Source organism: Micropterus salmoides, unplaced genomic scaffold (genome assembly GCF_014851395.1).
Source record: "Micropterus salmoides isolate LMB-PRFRI ecotype aquatic unplaced genomic scaffold, ASM1485139v1 Ms_hic_scaffold_8, whole genome shotgun sequence".
NCBI lineage: Eukaryota > Metazoa > Chordata > Actinopteri > Centrarchiformes > Centrarchidae > Micropterus > Micropterus salmoides.
The window spans coordinates 25,221,766-25,242,564 of NW_024044570.1; the positions used below are offsets into that span (position 1 = coordinate 25,221,766).

Consider the following 20,799-nt stretch of genomic DNA (forward strand, 5'->3'; position numbering starts at 1 on the left):
GGCAAGACTCCTTTATATGTTTTTTCATCAGTTTCATTGAGTACCTTGTTGTTTCTGGAATTTCGTTAATGAATTACCTAAAAACACATCCCATTTGGTTATTATATCAATAGACAGTTTCTACATTTATTTTACACATACCGGTACTTTATTATTTATGGTATATAGGCCTATCATATTGTGTGTGTGTGTGGGGGGGGGGGGGGGGGTACGGTATACCATGATATAGGATTGTATCCATATTGCCCAGTCCTATTTGTGGTGCAGATGTTGTTAATATTTGCCCATCCAATAGACTGGATAAAGAAGTTGATACAACCCTTTGTACAAGACAAGAGACCTCGTGGGGCGCTGTTTCTACCAGGAGGTGCTCTGTAGGCAGTAAAAGGGGGCAGGCTGCATCCACGGTGTGTACACAAGTCTGTGCTACCATTCATGCAGAGTGTATAGCAGTCCCCACCGACAGCCGTGCCACATCCTCGTCAAAACAGAAAGCTCTGCTCTCTCCGACTGATAGGAAGGGTTGGTGAGTAATTATCCTTTTTCAGTTCGTGTCTCAGCTTAGTCATGATTCTCTCTCTCTCTCTGTCACTGCACATTTGGAAATTGGTGTGTAAATATGACTGCAGGCAGGGGTTTGGGGGAGTAGATAACCTCGACAAGCTAAAAGCCTATGAATGCTGTCGTTATCTTTCCGCAGTTCACGTTTATGCCGGTTTGTTGTATTTCCTCCTGGGCACAGAGCCGTGCGGCGTTCACATGGCGAATGGTAGATTTTCGTACCTTCGCATTGACACGACCGGACGGCTTGTGTGCTTTTTTGGCCTGTAGCAGTCAGAAATTAAGTTTACAGACACATCTTGACTCAAGAAGGTGGGAACTTAACCTCGAGGGAAAGTGTCTCTCTCGACCACAGCCATACTCTTGGTTTTTAACAGCAGGTTCTGAAAATATATGTAAGAGGCCTCTACTGAACAACTGCATGACACATTTATCCTGTTATGACTTTACTTTTTTTGATCGATCCAGGTAGGGACCTTGTCAACACTCCTGCGTTGTTCATAACATGAATGTAGGCAAAAGTCCAAGTAAAGGTCATTCATTGACAACCACCTGGAAGCTCTATTATCATACATATACAGCTCTATTATTTAGTAATAATACCTCCATGTATGTGTACCTGACAGTGGCCTACAGTGTGTGTGGAAAAAGATTTTAGAAATTTTAGAAAAGGTAGATATGTGTGTAAATGTCAACTGCCAGTGAAGGTCAGTAAAAGCTGGTTTGGCAAGGTGTCCCTTTTTTTTTTTTATAAGAGCATCGTAAAAGTAGAGATAACACTTTGTTTATTTACGTTGGTTATTTTGATAAATAAATATAATATGGCTGATTGACAATGGGGGTTGCACACTAGTGACCCAATTTCTCACAGACCACGTGGGTACGATAGTTGATATAACCAAAAAAGTGTAACCTACATATGTCGCGCATATTTGTCTGGAGTAACTGTGTGTGATGAAGTGTTTTTGTAATGACAACTAGAAAAAAGCTGCCTTTGGTGGATGATGTGGCGTTTGCGGTCAGAATAACAATGCAGCTACGTTAAGTGTATGGATACTGGAGGTTAGTTGACATGATAAATTAGAGTTAGACAGGGGTTGCATCTGCGTTTAAAATACAGTTGTAAACACAAGTACGAGGATTTGTGTGTATTATGTTGCCGGTTTTACCAGGTATCTAAGCGGCGCAGCGCTGCGACCTTTCCCCTAGTTTCTGCGGCACAGGGTGGATCATGTGATGTTGGAAAGTAGCTGGGGGAGGGGACTGGCTGTTGAAGCACTGCTCTGTGCATACTGCTCTTTCCGAGGGCTGGAAACATAGAAACGACGTGTCTTGCGTCCAGAGTGTTCTGGTTGAATGAAATAAAAATAGTCTCAGCAAAGAAAAAGGCATTGCTTTTCAGAAATGAAGTAGAGCTTTGCTGGAGAAACGTTGCTAAAGTCTTGTGAAAGCCAGTGTGAAGCCCTTGAAACCCTAATATGATCAGCAAAGCATTGCTATGGGATGCCATGAAAACATCAAAGATTTACGATCGTTTTAGGCAGTTACTATCTATGTATTCTCACTTGGCGATTGACAGCAATTGAAATAAACTGGAAACAGAAGGTCCCTCACAACCAACGCCACAACCAGAGTTTCATCCTTCAGGTGGTGGTCTGCAGTTAACAAATGCTGCTGGTCTACTACACCAGCGATGGTCAAATAAAGGCGTAACTAACGTAATTTTGAATGAAGACATATCAGTCTCTATCAGCATGAACAATGCTAGGCATTTTGTAGGTTTATAATCCCTGCCTTATTTATTACCAGGAAAACCAACCCTTTCATAAAGGGTTATCATTTCATATCACATGTCACATCCCAAGAATCTAATGTGAAAAAAATCAAAAAAATCCTTAATAATTCAGATATCTTTAAAATATGCCAAAAATAAATTATATATTTAATAAAAATGGAAAAATAAAAAAGCATTATTAACTCTGTCAAGAAGGTCATGTTTTCAGTGCTGTTTTTTTGTTTGTTTACCAGCAGCAGTAAATTATATAAAAACTTCAAATTTTCACGAAACTTGGGTGAAGAGAATAGCATGGGCCCACGAATAACCAATTCAGTTTTGAAGGGGCTCTGAGGGGGTGGCTAACAAGACATATATAATGTTAGTGGTTGTCCTTGCAGATTTGCATTTCACTGACTGTACTTTTGGCCTTTGCAGAGGTCTGCACTTTCTGACTGCCCTTTTAGTTGAAATACGTAATAGCTCACTTAAGGTTTACAATTTAAAGATAAAATGAGTTTCTAGTTTAGAATAAAATTGTTTGCCTAGCATCAACACCTGCCTAACCAGCTCAGAGATGAGTACAACACAGACCTCCCAGTACATCTTCTTCGGTGTCAACTTCCAAGAACCAGTTTAGTTGATATAGGCTAATAACTAAATACAAAAAACATGCACATGGAATTGATTCACAAAGGACATCCTTTCTATTCATGATATTTCCTATAAAATATTTATCAATATTACTAAGCGTTCAAAATGTTGTCAGTTTGGTGCTTTGGTTACTATTTGTACTTCTTAGGGTATGCTATATTTTTATAAATAAGTTTCAGTGTTGCCTCACATTAGAGCTTTTTAGAAAGGACACAGACAGCACATAGCTCTCTGAGACACGAAGAGAGAAATGTCTGGTATAGTAACTTAAAAACGCCTCTCATCTAACACGTTTCCACATTTTACCGCTTTAAAAGTGTCCACCTCAAAACTTACTGTGCTTCTGAGTAAGCATGCAGTTATCCACCTAACTCAGTGATAACTATGTCAGTGTTCTTTTCAAAAAGAAGAATTTCACACTCAGCCTTTGCCATTTCCCTATAAAGATTAAATTGAATTAAATTAATTATTAAATCTTGGAAATTAGGTAACCTGCAGCGTTGTCGATGAATAAGGACCACTGATGTAAAGGAACTGTGACAGGAGTAATATGAAAGATTGTTCTGATATTTGCAGGGCAACATTTATATACAGCCCCGTCCAGATATCAGGATGTACTGATTGTTGTTGTGATCTCGACCATTCTTGAATTGAGTATCCATGTCAACCTAACTTTGTGATGAATTTACTAGTTGATAATGTCATCCACATTAACATAAAGAGAGACAAGACTGTAGGAACCAGAATTATGTTTGATACAAATGCTCTTGAAACATCAACTTCACTAACTTTAGTGACTTGCACTCTCCTTACCGTCAGTGACCCTACAGTACAGTAGTAGCCACCATGGCAGAAGCTCACCAGGCTGTGGCATTCCAGTTCACCGTCACCCCTGATGGCATCGACCTACAGCTGTGCCACGAGGCTCTGCGTCAGATCTACCTCTCTGGCCTCCACTCCTGGAAAAAAAGGTTCATTCGCTTCAAGGTGAGAGGTTTCAGAAATATAGTCTTTTTTTACGAGCTTTGATTGAGTTTTTGTTACTCTGTTGTTGTCTACTAGTAGTATCTCACAAGAGTTTCAGTTTTGAGTAAATATTCCGTTAATAAACTGCATCATAAGGGCCCAGGTAATGTTTTTGTTTTCATCTATTTAATCTATTGATTGCTGGAGGGTCACTCACTCCCACATAAACAGCCAGCAGTGACTGTAACCTTCCTGTCTGTTGTTTGTGTCCTACCCTTTGGCCTAGATGTCTGTTTACAGTCATACTGAGTCATTCAAACACCTGCCAGCTTTTTCACACATTCCTCTTTTGTTCATATTTGTAATTAACGCTATCTCGAATATGACAGTAGGATACAAAACGCTATGTTATGAAATCAATGAATTTGAATGAACTATAACCTTATAAAGTATTTGCTCTCTGTGACCCTGATTACCTTTGTTACACTCCATTTGGCTCACCTTTCCACAGAATGGGGTAATGACTGGTGTGTATCCCGGCAGCCCTGGTGGGTTTATGGTAGTGGTTGTGTCCTACATGTCCTACAATAAATATAATCAGCTAGATCCCTCTCTGGGGTTGATTGCCAAGCTGGGCCAACACATACCAATCAGGTAAGACCGCTGATATCATGAGTTGCTGTCCTAGCATAACATTGTGTTTCTTTAGGTTTTTTTATGTAAGCAGACAGAGAACGCCCAAATCTTCCATTATTAGCCTTATAAAACAAAATGGAACACTGAAGAATATTCATGTCATGTCGTGGAGATTGGCAGGGTTATTCAAAAGGAGTTTGGCTAGAAAGCATAATAGGTGTGGAAGAAATTCTTAACTATGATGAAAAATCCAACATATGAAAATGCTTCATTTTGACAAATGCATAACGATGATGGTGGAATGCATCTGACTCAGTGTCATCAAGCTTTTATTGTTTTGAAAAACATGTAGGCCTGTTTTTTTCCAGTACTTCCTTCAGTGGCAGCTGTAGGTGTAATTAGACATTGTAAAATGGTCGCCTTCATTTTTGCTAGTCTTATTCCGACATCACCACCAACTGTCCACCACATGTCTTCTTCATGTTTGCTGACAAAGTTGATCATGTTTAGTGCAAACACTTTCTGATCATACTAAGCTTTTAATGCCTCTCTGGGGATTTTCCCTCAAGTCAAGGACGTTGTTGATAAAAGTGTCATTAAGGTTATCGGGTAAAAAAAAGAAAAGAAATTGAACTGGGAGAATTGCCAACCCTGCTTTTGATTTCAAAGATCTAAATCAAAAGGTCATTTCGATTGATTTTCAATTTAAAATCAAAAGCGTTACACTCCGAGTTTGAATACAAATTTATTACATCGTATTTAATTTTCCTATTATATATAAATTTCCATACTTGATGTGTCCACTCTACAGTTGAATAGGAAAGTCTTAATTTGCTGGTGTTATATGTTGACCCCCTCTTTGTCCTGATGTGGCCCCTTATCTCCCCTTCTCTCTCCGTCTTTGTCCACAGTCGATATATGTCCACGGACAGCCAGAGGATAGTTGGAGGAGTTCTGGTGGGCACGGGCCTATGGGTCACCATAATCATGATTATGAGAAATGTCCTAAAGTGCCTGTTGTCGTGGCACGGCTGGATGTATGCACGCCATGGCTCGGTGTCCTGGTCTACACGTCTGTGGCTGGTGAGGCAATAAATGTGCTTCTCTGTTCAATGTATTTAAGAGCAAATTCATGCAGGAATGTCTAGCATGATTCTTTTCACAGGAATGAAGAATGCAGTTTTAATTCATTTAAGTCTACTATGCATTTGTTTCCTTGTAATGTAGGCCTTAAAAATACACAGAATAAAGAAAAGATGGTTCATACTAAGGCTTAATATTATTATTCAATGTTCAATGTTATTCAATTATTATTATTAACAATTCCAGGTGAAAAGTAACTACACTGAGTCAAAGATACAATTTCCTTTTTTACTTTGAAGTGTGTGCCATACTACTAGTACTACTAAGTACTGTTTAGATTATTTTAGGTTAACCCACTGAGGCAAAGTGCGAACTTACGTGTTCGCACTTTGCCTCATACCACGCTGGTTTCTAGGTGTAACTTTGAACTCCCTTCCCTCTCCACTCTCCCCTCCCCACTGTCCCTTATCTGTTCTGCTTTTCCAGTTACTAGTGAAGGTGTTTTCTGGCCGGAAGCCAATGCTCTACAGTTTCCAGAACTCCCTGCCACGGCTACCTGTCCCCACTATCAAGGACACCTGCAGAAGGGTACTTGTTATTTTAGTATGTAATTTCAAGGTACAAGGTGGTTTATTAGTCATTCTACAGCACAAGGCTGCATAACGAAACAAAATGTGTAGTTCCTTCATGCTACGCACACAATATATAATTACACGCAACATATAATTAAGTGTAGGCCTACATACATACATAAAGTATGGTAAATTAAACAATGCACTTTATTTATATACATATATACATACACGTAGACACCCCAAACATTCAGTGCCTTTTTTTAATTGAATTTGCATCTGGGGTGAATGTAAAAAGCAGCAACCATCTTCACAATAAACAGTCTGACATTTGCAAGCATCATCAATGTAAAACACAAAGATCACCTCCTCTCATCTTGCCGGAGTCTTGCACTGACAGTTTGGAACATGGACCACCTGCTGAGTGCTTGATGTAGGTTGCTGATGGGGCAGATCTCTGTAACGATGTGGGCACTAACGTCTCTGAATTCCGTTATCTGGTCAATATGTTGACATTTTGTCCAGACCAGGTCGTTAAGAGCAGAATTAAGTCCAAGCTGGGACAGCATTGCTCCTCTCCTGGCTCTCTATCTTCTCCTCTGAGCGATCACTGTAAGTTTTGGAAAGAAAGCCGGAAAAATAATAAAAAACAAAAGTATAGCGAAGATTGATGGAGCTACCGGCTGCTGCTTCTACAAGCGCTGCCAGTTGCCATAGCAACATGGTTGCTGACTGAACCAGTGCTATGTGCATTTCTGATCATAATGTCCCAAGTCACTGGACTGGAACCAAAAGTCATTTAATACGATTGACTTGCATGTGCATCCTTATCTTTGTCTGTCAAGCTTCATACCTGAGTGCTCCATTTGTACAGTAAGCAAGAACTTGTTAAGCAATGCAATACCACTTAACTTCACAATGACATTTGTCACATCTATGTAGATTTCAGTAAAACTCCGCTAAACAAATTCCAGCGTGCCTGTCATTATCGGTCAGGCTAGTTTTTGTGGCCTATCTGCTCTCTCCTTATTGAAAAGTAATTGACCCTTGCCTCACTCTTTGTGACTATGCATTTCTCTGTGTTGACAGTATCTGGACTCTGTGCGTCCACTGATGGATGATGAGCAGTATGAACGGATGGAGGCTTTGACCAAAGACTTTGAAAAGAACCTGGGCCCCAGACTGCAGTGGTACCTGAAACTCAAGTCCTGGTGGGCCTCCAACTATGTGAGTTAGAGAGAATTCCTCTACCTTTCTCTCTTTTGTCACAGTTTTGGAGACTGTCCCAGGTCTTGAATCTTTTTCAAACTGTCAAGAAAAACAGTGTGTCTAATAATGTCACCTTATGTCTCCGTTTCCCTTTGTGTTGCACAGGTCAGCGATTGGTGGGAGGAGTATATTTACCTCAGAGGCCGTGGGCCCATCATGGTCAACAGCAACTATTATGCCATGGTGAGATATCTCTACCTGAATATCTGTTTGCAGACAGTGTCTCAGCCTTTTGTTTAAAGATTAAGCAGTAGGCTTCTCCATGTAGATTGTGATTAATTCTTGGAAGGAATGTGTTTGGTGTTCATCATTAGTACTGCAGAGTAACCGATGTCACCTCCAGGTACACCAACTGAGATTCTGTTTGATAAAAGTCACCGTAAGGGAGATATAATAACATGAGCTCTTGAACTGCTTTGTGGCACATGACAGCTCTGCCAAACATAATACACACAGTGTTAGACTAAATAGCAAATGATATCTTTACAACAAAGAGGGACAAATTGAGACAGTAGCCTGGACTGTCACTGCAGCAGGGCAGGCATGAGTCACTGCTCCTGGAGAAACAGTTATGTGGATCTGTTTTGTCAGTGTGCAGTTATCAAATAGATAGTATAAACGGGCCAATACCATGCCAGCACCATTGAAATGGCTTCTTCTCTTGCTTACAAAGCCAAAAACACTGCTCTCAAAGGAGGTAGACTTAATACGGGGTCAGTGGAACAACACTCAGCATGTTTGAAATGTAAGTTACTGTATGTGTGCATACAGTCCTTGGCTAAAATAACAAAAAAGAATATATGGTTGGATCACACCATGATTTGTTGGGTGAAATGTGACTGATTTATTGAATTATTACTATTAATCTCCTCTTTTCCAGGATTTCCTGTATGTGTTCCCCACCTCCATCCAGGCTGCCAGGGCAGGTAATGCCATCCATTCCATCATGCTGTACAGGAGAAAACTGGACAGGGCCCAGATAAAACCAGTGAGTATAGAGCACCTCTGTCCCCCTGTGTCTCTCCTGAAATGATTTTGTTAAACTTTGGTTAATCTAGAGACATTGTGAAGGTGTCCTATAAGCTACATTAGTACATGTTTGACATGTTTGACCATATCAGTTCTATGTAAATGTTTAACTTTTTCATTTATTATTTATTGATTCATAGCTGTTATCTCAGCTGTGTCAGTGAGTTTACAATGAAAACTTCTTATCTTTCACAACCTTTTCTTGTGTACACTTAAGTAAGCTTGTCATCCACTATCTTACCAATGATAATGTAGGTAGCGGATATCCTCAGCTCACTGTGTATAACTCTGACTTTGGAATGAGCCATGCGCTGCGCTTTTTGCTTGTTTTGTTTGAAGTAAAAGTGTGATAACTGCAGGGCAAGATCACAAGCATTTTGGGAAGTCTTAGTGAATAAGGCTTAGTGAATGCTAGTGATTTTCCTGACACAGATTAGTGTCAATGTCATCTCTTCTCGCTCCTGTCTGTCCTCTTCCTTTACGAACCTGCATGATCCTTAAGTGATCCAAATTATTTTTACATTTGCACAATCCTGACACACAACTCAACAACATGTTGCATAAACACACATTGATTTCTTGCAAAGACTGATGTATTTATAAAAAAACACTAACGCATGAGTTCGTTCTGTTACACTCTCACATTCGGTGTCTCTGTTTTACTGTTTTGTCCCTTCGCTGTGTCGGACGCTGCGTTAGATATACTTGCTGGAAAACAAGGTTCCTCTGTGTTCGGCTCAGTGGGAGCGGATGTTTAACACCACCCGCACCCCTGGTTTGGAGACAGGTAAGAGGAGGGCACATCTCTGCTGTGCCCTCTGACCCCCTACCCTCTGACCCTAGCTATTGCCGTGGCAACGGCTATTGGAAACCCTGACTCCTAGACTCATTCTCAACAGCACAGCCCTGAAACAATCCTACGTTGGTTTTTGTTAGGCTTATTTTAGGCATCTATTTGGGAGAAATAAATATACAAATTTAAGTAATTTGTTAAGTATAAATATTTAAAGGCATCTAGATTTTCGGGCAGATTCTACTGCAAATATTAATCAGGGCTTTGCTGCTGGCATTGAGATAGCAGACCACTGGTTTCCGGACCCTGCTCATGTCTCCCTCCCTGGCAGCCTTCTGAGGTCTGATCAGCTCCCCAAATCTATCATTGCTCCCTCTCGACTTCATCCATGCTCCTGTCCCTGTAGGTGTGTGTCTGCTGCCGCTTTCTGGGGATTTTAGTGGATTAGTTTGTCATCTCTCTGTGTTTTACTCTCCCCTTCTGTTTCAGCTCATGCTCCTACACACTATTCCCATGTGCTCAGCCCAATACGAGTATATGTTCAACACCAGTCGTGTCCCAGGTGTAGATACAGGTAGAGTCTTTAGCAGTGCCGCCTACTCCACACTACTCTGACTGTTTTTCTCCTTGGGACATTTGTCCATCTGTTTGAATTAGAAATAATCTGACCTACATAAATTAACAATGCATGTGTGCTGGTCTGTAAACATTCAAGGACTAATTTGCATGACTCAAATCTAATGTTTGAGTTTCTCAACAGCAACTCAAACACTTCAGGCATAATTTTAGGTAAGACCAGGAAGAAACAGTGTTATGCTGGCCTGAATACAAAGACATGCATAAAAAGAAGTTCTGGGTATTATTTCACATACAGTTAATTATGTGTTCCGAAGATAATAAAATACTATTATCACTTTAACTCCTAGGTGGTGCTCATGGGCATTTGTTATCTAAAAACAAAGAAAATCCCTTTGAAAGGACAGGAAGCCAAATTTGCTGCAGAAATGTCATGATAAGCTTAAACAACAGCAACTTAAACAAGAACTCTGTTGAAACTTGGGATTAAGTGTTGTTCAGAGCATTAAGAACTAACATACACTATCTCACAAAAGTGAGTACACCCCTCACATTTTTGTAAATAGATTTTCTGGCCTAGTGGCAGTGAGACGGAGCCCTAGCCTCACCGGTGTTGTGCTAAGTTCTCTGCACCTCGTGGGACGTTCGGATCATTTCTCACCATTGATGAACCACGCAAAGAATATTCTATCATTTATGATTATAGAACTTCAAATGGACCCGCAAGGAACTGCGACGTGCATGCAGTTCTCGGCCACACGCCATGCACGCAAAACTCTGCACAAGACCGGAGAATGGCAGGCGAGCAAAGAGAAAATGTTCTACAATAAGCCTCCGTGTAGCTGGAATGTGTGCAAGTTACACTGACTAATAAAGGTTATAGGTTCGACTCAGAACTGGCCTTGCCATGGTCGACCAAAGAAGTTGAGTGCATGTGCTCAGCGTCATATCCAGAGGTTGTCTTTAGGAAATGGACGTATGAGTGCTGCCAGCATTGCTGCAGAGGTTGAAGGGGTGGGGGGTCAGCCTGTCAGTGCTCAGACCATACGCCGCACACCGCATCAAATTGGTCTGCATGGCTGTTGTCCCAGAAGGAAGCCTCTTCTAAAGATGATGCACAAGAAAGCCCGCAAACAGTTTGCTGAAGACAAGCAGACTAAGGACATGGATTACTGGAACCATGTCCTGTGGTCTGATGAGACCAAGATAAACGTATTTGGTTGAGATGGTGTAAAGCTTGTGTGGCGGCAACCAGCTGAGGAGTACATGTCTTGCCTACAGTCAAGCATGGTGGTGGGAGTGCCATGGTCTGGGCCTGCATGAGTGCTGCCGGAACTGGGGAGCTACAGTTCAATGAGGGAACCATGAATGCCAACATGGGCAGTATTCCAACATGACAACGACCCCAAACAGACCTCCAAGACAACAACTGCATTGCTAAAGAAGCTGAGGGTAAAGATGATAAACTGGCCAAGCATGTCTCCAGACCTAAACCCTATTGAGCATCTGTGGGGCATCGTCAAATGGATGGTGGAAGAGCGCAAGGTCTCTAACATCCACCAGCTCTGTGATGTCGTTATGAAGGAGTGAAAGAGGACTCCAGTGGTAACCTGTGAAGCTCTGGTAAACTCCATGCCCAAGAGGTTTAAGGCAGTGCTGGAAAATAATGGTGGCCACACAAAATATTGACACTTTGGGCCCAATTTGGACATTTTCACTTCACTATTACCAGCGGTTTAGACAATCAATGGCTGCGTGATGTGTGTTGTTTCGAGGGGACAGCAAAATGTACAAGCTGTACACTCATTACTTTACATTGTAGCAAAGTGTCATTTCTTCAGTGTTGTCACATGAAAAGATATAATCAAATATTTACTAAAATGTGAGGGGTGTACTCACTTTTGTGAGATACTGTATGTGACATGAACGGTCGGTGTAGAAATGACCTCTAATGCAGGATATAACTGGGGCTGTGACAGACTGACTTTACATCCCTCTCTGTCTGTAGAAGACAGAAGTGAATTATGACAAATAAGATTCATTAACATGTATAAGAAAAGCAGTAAATGTTGTTTTTTTTTTTGTTTTTTTTTAATTAGTAAAATGTTATGAGTTTAAAGTTTGTATAATGTTTTTTTGTAAACAGAAAAATGGAAGTTAATGATTCTAGTAATGCATAAATGGATCAAGTTTTTTATTTTATTTTGTAAAATGTTAAATAGAAATGATAAAAGTGGCCTGTCAGTGGTCAGTCCGCATAGTCATAGACACATTGCTGGAGATGTAAGTAAAACACAGGAGGCGAAGAGACTGAGGTTGTCCTTGGGGTTGTTTCTATTGTCCTCTCCTTTGTCTTGACCATAACAATGGCAGTGCTTGTTTGAACATTGTGCGCATTATCAAATCAGTATCAAAACATTGTATAAAAGATGCAAATTATGTTTTTGAATTGGTTTCTCTTGGTCTTGCACAGTGCTGTTCAAACAAACATCGCCTCAGTTCATTGTATTCCACAGCACTGACTTGTTCTCAAATTACTTTTCCCTTTTCATTCCACTTCCTTTACTTCCCATTTCAAGCTGCTTTAGTTTTTGAACTGGGCAGTCCCTCACATCATATAGTATCACTTTGAATTCCGTTGTTTTAAGAATAAGAAGGATCTTCTCAAAGATAAAAGAACCAGCCCTGGATGTTGTGGATATCACACATTACTTAACACTGGGACCAAGAACATGTTTGTTTCCAGAAATTAAATGTTGTGACATCCACACTCTACCTGTTACCTTCTTTTTCACATAAGATTCTGATTGTTTCACTATTTAAATTTAAAGCTGCGCAGAGATCCAGACACACATCTTCTGTCCTTGCCACCACTCCCAACACTCCTCCAATTGTCTTCTTTGTCTTTTTCCCTCCCCTTAATGTTGGTCCATCTCTCCCAGACACCCTTCAGCACGTGAACGAGAGCAAACACATAGCTGTGTACCATAAGGGCCGTTTCTTTAAGGTGTGGATGTTTTATGACGGGCGGCTGCTGTTGCCGCGGGAGATCGAGCAGCAGATGGAGAGGATCTTGGCCGACAAGTCAGAGCCCTTGCCAGAAGAGGAGAAACTAGCCGCACTTACTGCAGGGGACAGGTGGGTGGCATTATAGAGCAAGCTGCAGCCAGTATTGTTGAGGCTGCACAATTTACATCATGTAGCAAGACAGGAAGTACAGAAAAACTGTACATAGATATTGATTTATTTCAATGATATGTACCAAGGTTGATTCAGTGAAGTAATTTGCATTCTGCAAAACATATAGTTATATAGTGTTAGTATACTCAGTACATATGGTGATAGATAAAGGTTAATATGGCAGAGTTAGAACTGCCTAATGCCTTGATGCAATTTTGAAGCAGATATCAATACTTCAGAATTAAAAAAAATGGAAAACAAGATATGATCAGATATTCAGTTTTTAAAATAAAGATGTTATTAACATTTCTCACAAGGTTCATTAAAATTTGATACTAAAGAATTGTACCCAAGTGATGTACTGAGCAGTATATTTTGCAGTTGAAAAAAAATTAATTCGAACATTCTGTAGGACTCCATGGGCCAATGCTCGTGAAACCTACTTCAGCCGTGGTAAGAACAAGCAGTCTCTGGATGCCATTGAGAAGGCAGCCTTCTTTGTAACCCTTGATGACACAGAGCAGTACTATGATGCAGACAACCCAGTCAAGTCTCTGGACAGTTATGCCAAGTCCCTGCTCCACGGAAATTGCTACGACAGGTCGGACAGATAAACTTGATGTATCTTCTTTCTGATTATCAAAGAGTCTGCAGTGCAGACTCATTTATAAATAAACTGAAGGTGTTTATTCCTTATTTTCATTCAGGTGGTTTGATAAATCCTTTAACCTGATAGTGTTCAAGAATGGCACCATGGGACTGAACGCAGAGCATTCCTGGGCTGATGCTCCAATTGTTGGCCATCTGTGGGAGGTACATCAATTTAGTTTCTATCAATGTAGTTTTTTATCCACTGAATTTCTCATTTTTGCTTAGATCCAGATTGTATTTATGTCACATGGAATACATGAAGAAACCAATTCTACAATGGAATGGAAAAGAATGTTTGTATCTTCTGATTGTCCATCAAAGTACTTTTAGACAGAAATGTGAAATCAATCAATCATGTTATGTTGAAACCTGACTACGTTGCAGCATGTACTTTCCATGGACCCTGTCAAACTGGGATACACTGAGGATGGTCACTGCTGTGGGGAGCCCCACCCCAACCTACCAGGTCCTCAGAGACTGCAGTGGGACATCCCTGCTGAGGTAAGGGCCGGGCTATTCACAAAAAGAACTTGTCCTACCATGTTGGAAAGCAAAAGTGTTTATAGCTGTTAAAAAAAGAGCCTCTCTGTAGGCTTGGAGCAAAGCAGGCTAGCATAATTTCGGGGGATGTGATAACTGTTTATTAAATGTTAAAAGTAGCTCAGACAGTCTCTCCTGGAAGACTCGTGAATGTGGAATTGTTGGTTTCAGAAAATAACAAAATGGAACAATTCCAGTGCTGCAAAGGTGTGGGGTTAGGGTGTTTTGTGAAGCTGTTTGACCATCTGACAAACCTTTCAGATGGAGTACACTGGCAGCTTGAGACTGCTAGAATGTCTCTTGCACTGTGGGCTGATAGTGAGAATTGATATTCATAGGCCTTGTCTTCCCTCTGCTGGTAGTTTGAACTATGTGCACCTATGTGAGTTAGTATTTTGCTAATTAAATACAAAGATGCAGAGAAAGGACTGTTGGGTATTGTATATTTGAAATTTAAAGTATTATTTAAATTTAAAGTGTGACCGTACAATAATTGGTGTTAGTCTCAGAAGTACAATTACATTTTATTAATTTCAGCTTTTAAATACAAAATACTGCAATGTGTTGTCAGCCATGCCATGCTGCATCTGCTCAGTCTAAGGTACAACTCTGTCACTTCCTGTAGTGCCAGGAGATTGTCCAGAGCTCTCTGAAAGTAGCCAGGGCTCTGGCTGATGATGTGGACTCCCACATTTTCCCCTTTATTGACTTTGGCAAGGGTCTGATTAAGAAGTGCCGCACCAGTCCTGATGCCTTCATCCAGATCGCCCTACAGCTTGCTCATTACAGGGTAAGTACAAATATCTCACTGCTTTCTCAGCAAAATTTCATGACTTAATAACACTTTAATACATTTATTTGTTTGTCATTTAGTGGCATTTGCATGTTATGCTTATTATTATAACAGCTGATGCAGTCCAGTCACATTCCCCCTTAAATTCCAGCAGAGGGCAGTCACTACTTGCCAGATGACATACTGTACAGTGGCTGCCCACTGCTCCCTTCAGGGATGGGTTAAATGCAGAGGATGAATTTCGCTACATGTATGTGTATGTGACAAATAAAGGACCTCAACAGTATCATTGAAGACCATCAAACATTGTCAATGATCTATTTAATCATATTAAGTTTAATCAGATTAAGTTTAAGGCTGTATTTTCCTGTTAGTTGTGCATTTCATTTGAAAATATAAGCACAAGCACATATAAAGGACACGATAATACGGTTTACACTTTCCGCTAATTGGTAATTACCTTCAGATAATTAATTTATGTAGCTGCCTTGGTTATGACAGTTTAAGTATGGTATTGCAGTTTCGACATGGTACTTCCTGGTGTGTCTGTTATTTAGTCAATCCCTAGTATGTCTAAATGTCAGCCCCCTGAAAGTCATGGGTGTTTTTGGTAATTATCAACATAAAACTCAAATCGACTGCTAACTTATTAACAATTTGTAAAACAACTTACTGTGCTTTCTCTTTTATTAACCATTTCCCAAACTGTTTCTCAACAGGACAAAGGGAAGTTCTGCCTGACATATGAGGCCTCCATGACGCGTTTATTCCGTGAGGGCCGAACAGAAACTGTGCGCTCCTGCACCATGGAGACTTGTGCCTTTGTTCGTGCCATGATCAGAGACGAGACTGTAAGGATAAAAAGCAGCAATACATCACACCTCTGGTTACAGCGCTACTCTTAGTCACCCCAATTGTTTGTCATCTTTCACTTTTATCGCCTTCCTTACCATTCAGAGAGAAGAGCGCCTTAAGTTGCTCAAAGTGGCAGCAGAGAAGCACCAGGACCTGTACCGTCTGGCAATGACAGGAAAGGGCATTGATCGCCATCTTTTCTGTCTCTATGTGGTTTCCAAATACCTGGGAGAAGACTCACCCTTCCTTAAGGAGGTACGAGGTGTTTTTGCAAGTTCTGCTCTTAAAGCTGCCATCACCCCAGCGTGATATTGTCCACAAATCTATTATTATTGATCTACAACAATACAAAGAAACAGACTATGTGCAGCTGCTCACTTCTTCATACAATGACGAATATTTGAGAGTGGTCACCTGTTAAACCTTTGAAATAAAATGACGGTTTCCAAGATTTGGGTCTCAGTCCTGTTCTAGGCTGAAGGGGACTTTTTAGAGTTTCATTGAATTCGTTTGGACTAGCTGAAAATGAATCTTAGTCCTGAATTTATTGTTGGGAGGAACTCCTGAATGAGTGGTATGTGGTTGAAATGAATCTTGTCTGGAGAAAGCTGAACAGTTATGTGTGACAAGACTTCCTCTTTCATGTGCTGGTCATTGTTTACAGTCTGATTAGCAATCATGGAACCCATAGGCTACTGCCTAACACTATTAGAATGCAGATACATTTTTAAAAGCTAATAATAAGCTAATCTCTATAGGGTTCCGAGATTGACAAAAAGCTAAATTGTCGTTAGACGACAGCAGATGACATTTCAACCAATGCGTTCTATCTCTTTCTTTCCATACGGAATGTTACCTACATGAAACCAAAGCACGCGCAAACATGATTTAGTTAATAAAGAATACTTCCTTCGCCTACAGATTCTGAATTTATGTGCAGATATCTGTTATATAGATTAGGAAACAGGGGCCATATTACAGAAACTTCCTAACCAGCAGATCCTATCCTAACTGCTTGGTAACCATGGTAATAAGTGTTAGAAATTGATTTAGGAAAAAGGCCATTACAGATTAACAGTTCCTAAGTCAATATTCCTTTCCTAGCTAAAGATAGGAAAAGTGTATTACAGAAGCATCCTAACTTTTGTAAAATCTTAAATAAACTCTCCTAACTCTTAACTGTTGAGCTGTCCTAACTTTTGCTTTTCCACCAGTTAGTGTTTGCTAACTTGTTTAATCCACATGGTCGTTCTTTTATTGCTTTTACAAAATCAACAAAATGTCAACAGGCGGAACTTATTAATTAATTCTACCGATGTGTTTGACTAGACCGTCTTTAGTAGAAAGGCTGTTGGTGATGTAACGCTAGATCTATAATGTCTCATTAACATAATGTAAAGGCTTGATGTAACTAAAGGATCCTAATGCAAGTCTTTGATAGGAGATTGTTAAGTTCAAGAAATACATGAAAAACATGATGACGTTTGCCTGCAGCCTTTATTAATATTTTTTACCTTCATTATTAACTTTCCCGAGAAGAGTAGCCTACGGGTTTCTGCCGGGGTCAGTGAGTGAGCACAGGAGGAACCACTACCAGGTTTCCTCTGCTCTTTGGACGCAACAGTTGCCTTTCTCTTCGTATCACTGTAAATGGACTGATTTTCTTTTTAACAGAATCAATGCTCTGCTGGATGCTGGATATGCAGTGGTGACTGTGTCCGCTATTTTAGCCCACTCTCTATCTTTAATCTCTCCAGATAAGCGTTACGTGAATTTGGATTTCTCGACAGAGGTTACCAACACCTCTAAGTCATCTGACTTGAAGTTCAATAATAGATGTTGTTTCTGCTCCATTTTCAGTTTATGTTTCATTAAACAACCCACAACAGCGATTAAAAGCTGTTTAGCTTGGCGAGATGAGAAAAGTGGCCTCGGTTACTAGGTAACAGACATAAAAGTTGATAACCGATGTTGGATTGAGTATTTGGGATTTCCTAACCTGAGATAAGATCGGATGAAGTAAGATAAGATAGGATTCCTAAAGTTAGTTAGGATTTGCTTCTGTAATATCAAATTGTGAAAAATCCTATCCTTAGACTCTTCCTATCTGAACTTGACTTAAGATAGGAACTTTCTGTAATACGGCCCCTGGCTCATAAAGCTTACAGGTGCATATAATCATTTTATAGTAGGTGTCTACTTACTTTTCTGTGGTAAGAGTAAGTATATTGTTCTCTGTATACTTCGAGAGAGAGAGAGCGCATTAGAATGAAAAAGCAAATTTCTTCACCTTCCACTTAAATGTGACATGGAATATTTAAATCCAGCTAATCACTGTTCTATAACATGTACAAATGACATGCTACTAAAGCTCAACATAAGCTCCCCTTCTCTCAATATTTTTTACTGGGCTGAGGACACAGCATGATTGCTTTGACAAATGAATTAAATATAGTTTTTACCTTTTTTATATTTAGGTCCTCTCTGAACCATGGAGGCTCTCCACCAGTCAGACCCCTCTGCAGCAGGTTGAGCTATTTGATCTGGTCAGACACCCGGAGTATGTGTCCTCTGGAGGTGGATTTGGTCCAGTAAGTTATCCTCCAGTTTTGACAGTAAAGACAGTGGAGACGATTGTGCAGTGTTCCTGCACAAAAGTCTGCAATTAGTGTCCAGTAGTGTTTTTATGTATATCATTAAATAGGGAATAATAAGTCAGAAATTCCCACTTTTCTGAAAAATATAGTTTGAAAACTGACTGTTCGTGAGATTAAACTCATATCTGTTTTGCTTTGTGCTTGTGTCCTTAAGGTGGCTGATGATGGTTATGGTGTCTCCTACATCATTTTGGGTGAGAACCACATCAACTTCCACATCTCCAGCAAACACTCAAGCCCAGAAACCGTAAGTTCACTAGTTTTCCATTTTTACAGACAATTTAGATTCTTCTATGTTCATTGCTTAATGACGAGACTTTTAAAAAAATCTTCTTCCTCTGCTTTATTTCAGGACTCCCACCGTTTTGGTGCCAACATCAGACAGGCCATGCTAGACATGCGGGATCTCTTCCAGCTTGACAAGAAAACCAAGTGATTGTCCTCTCCATGGGTGGAACAAACATAAGAAGTTGTTTTTAGCAAAATATCGTATGCTTCCTGAAGCTTGTACATAATCAAATGTTGAGGTTTGGGTTATTTTTAAATTAATTGATGTTACAGAAATAAGGGTGATTTAAAGGTATTTGGAAACTTAACTGTCAATATGTGTGTAAGGTGTTTTATGTGTACTGTATGTATAGGAAAGGTGAGATTCTGGTGGGATTGGGTACAGGTCGTGGCACAGATCAAAGTTTTTATTCATAGGACTGTAAGCACCAGTGCCTTAGTGACCCACTAATGTAAAAAGGGCAGAAAGGGAGGAGGGAAGTAGAGCAGCTTTAGCCTGAGATCAAGTCTTTATTACCACAGTTTGACATTTCACTTGAAGGATTGTTCAGTAGCATCATCTAATATTTGAATTATGTTTTAGGTTGAGAGGTGGTGCAATATTTTTAATTTTGAAAATCCTATGAATTCTTTGTGGTTTTTAGGTTTCTTCTGGTCTCCTCATTTGCAGCACCTGAGTCATGTATAACTGGCCAAAGCAGCAAACTTGATGTTAAATATAATCATATAATCATCCAGCAAACTGCATGTTGCATGGTGTCCAGGTTCACATGGTTCAGTTTAAATACCGAGTCTGATTCACTAGGCTTGAACAGTTGTACCCGTAATCTTATACCTACAAGAATTATAAATATTCAGCTCTGATCTGGAAGGTGGCCCTGTATCAGTGTGATGCTGGATACTAACACAGGAGACAGGGAACTGATGACACTGTACAATCAATGGATCTCCATTGCCTTTCTGACTCAAGTGCACAGCCAGTGTGTTTTTAGCTGCCATGATTTAGTGATGAAGGCAGATCATGTTGGTGTGTGCGCTTGTTGTTTTCACACTCAGGTTTTACTAACTTGGCGTAGTATTGTAGGGTGCTGGGTGCAGCATTGCAAGATTAGTGCTTATGTTGGCATGTACATGTGCAACAGTAGAAGAAATTGAGATGCAGTAAGTGAGGGATTGACAGGACAGGGTGTGTGTCTGGGGTGAATCTCACTTGCACAATGTGTTGAACTGACAGTGTGTAGCCAACAGTGACGTTTTTCTGTTTCTTGTGTTTAAAAAGTGTATTCAGTGTACTTCACACTCATGTGCACTCTATGACTGGCCCTAGTTCAAACTAACCGATTACTAACTACCATGGTAGCCTTTTTTCAGATCAAATTGAATTGTGTACTGTCACTTTGTCAGTTAAAGCATAGTGGTGTTGTAGCTTAGGATAAAGAGGGGCTGTCATGTAGGAGTGCATTTCATTTCTGTATATGTTGTTGGTTCATCATATTTATTTTTTTCCCATGTTCTAACCTCTTCATTCACAAAACAAACATGCATATTTACCAGCTGAACGCGGCAAATCATTAGCACTAAGTTAAGGCTTTGCTTATTTAAGAAGTGACAAAATGCTTCCTATATTTTTTTTTTTTTTTTTTTGACAGTTTTCTTATCAAAACTGTCAAAAAAACTTTGCCAGTATGTTGTAGTTATATGACTTTTTCAGTAGACCTCATGTTTACACTGCTGCATGTTTTTGAATTTGAAGCAGTATATGTTTTCATTTAAGACTTGGAAGACAAGCAGCTGATATACCAAAATGAGTTTTAACAATAAAGTGAATGTCAGACAGCTGTATCACCTGACTGTCATCTCTCACTTACAATCTGTTCTTTTTATCCTTATCATAACTTCGAGAAGAAAAGTACTGTATTTGC

General features: G+C 40.0%; 1 protein-coding gene across 2 annotated transcripts; it reads left to right on the forward strand.

The window, feature by feature from the left end:
• The first annotated feature begins 375 nt into the window (after positions 1 to 375).
• cpt1ab (carnitine palmitoyltransferase 1Ab (liver)) lies at positions 376 to 20,722 on the forward strand. Of its 2 annotated transcripts, none has more exons than XM_038705334.1 (19): positions 376 to 526; positions 3,809 to 3,976; positions 4,467 to 4,609; positions 5,503 to 5,674; positions 6,161 to 6,262; positions 7,336 to 7,473; positions 7,621 to 7,698; positions 8,396 to 8,503; positions 9,244 to 9,331; positions 12,856 to 13,051; positions 13,506 to 13,694; positions 13,801 to 13,906; positions 14,129 to 14,245; positions 14,910 to 15,074; positions 15,797 to 15,928; positions 16,035 to 16,187; positions 18,410 to 18,523; positions 18,744 to 18,836; positions 18,942 to 20,722. In XM_038705334.1, exons 2-19 carry the CDS (start codon positions 3,836 to 3,838, stop codon positions 19,023 to 19,025), a joined length of 2,319 nt encoding a protein of 772 aa, XP_038561262.1. In that variant the 5' UTR covers positions 376 to 526; positions 3,809 to 3,835; the 3' UTR covers positions 19,026 to 20,722. The 2 variants fall into 2 exon arrangements, with proteins under 2 accessions (XP_038561262.1, XP_038561263.1); XM_038705335.1 differs by lacking the exon at positions 9,244 to 9,331 and adding an exon at positions 9,827 to 9,911.
• The last annotated feature ends 77 nt before the right edge of the window (positions 20,723 to 20,799 follow it).

What these genes read in the sequence shown, in the direction of transcription:
- cpt1ab (XM_038705334.1), top strand. Translation starts at nt 3,836, where the DNA reads ATGGCAGAAGCTCACCAGGCTGTGGCATTCCAGTTCACCGTCACCCCT. An exon ending in CACGGAAATTGCTACGACAG is followed by an intron (nt 13,695 to 13,800) that starts GTCGGACAGATA and finishes ATTTTCATTCAG; the next exon opens with GTGGTTTGATAAATCCTTTA. An exon ending in CCATGATCAGAGACGAGACT is followed by an intron (nt 15,929 to 16,034) that starts GTAAGGATAAAA and finishes CTTACCATTCAG; the next exon opens with AGAGAAGAGCGCCTTAAGTT.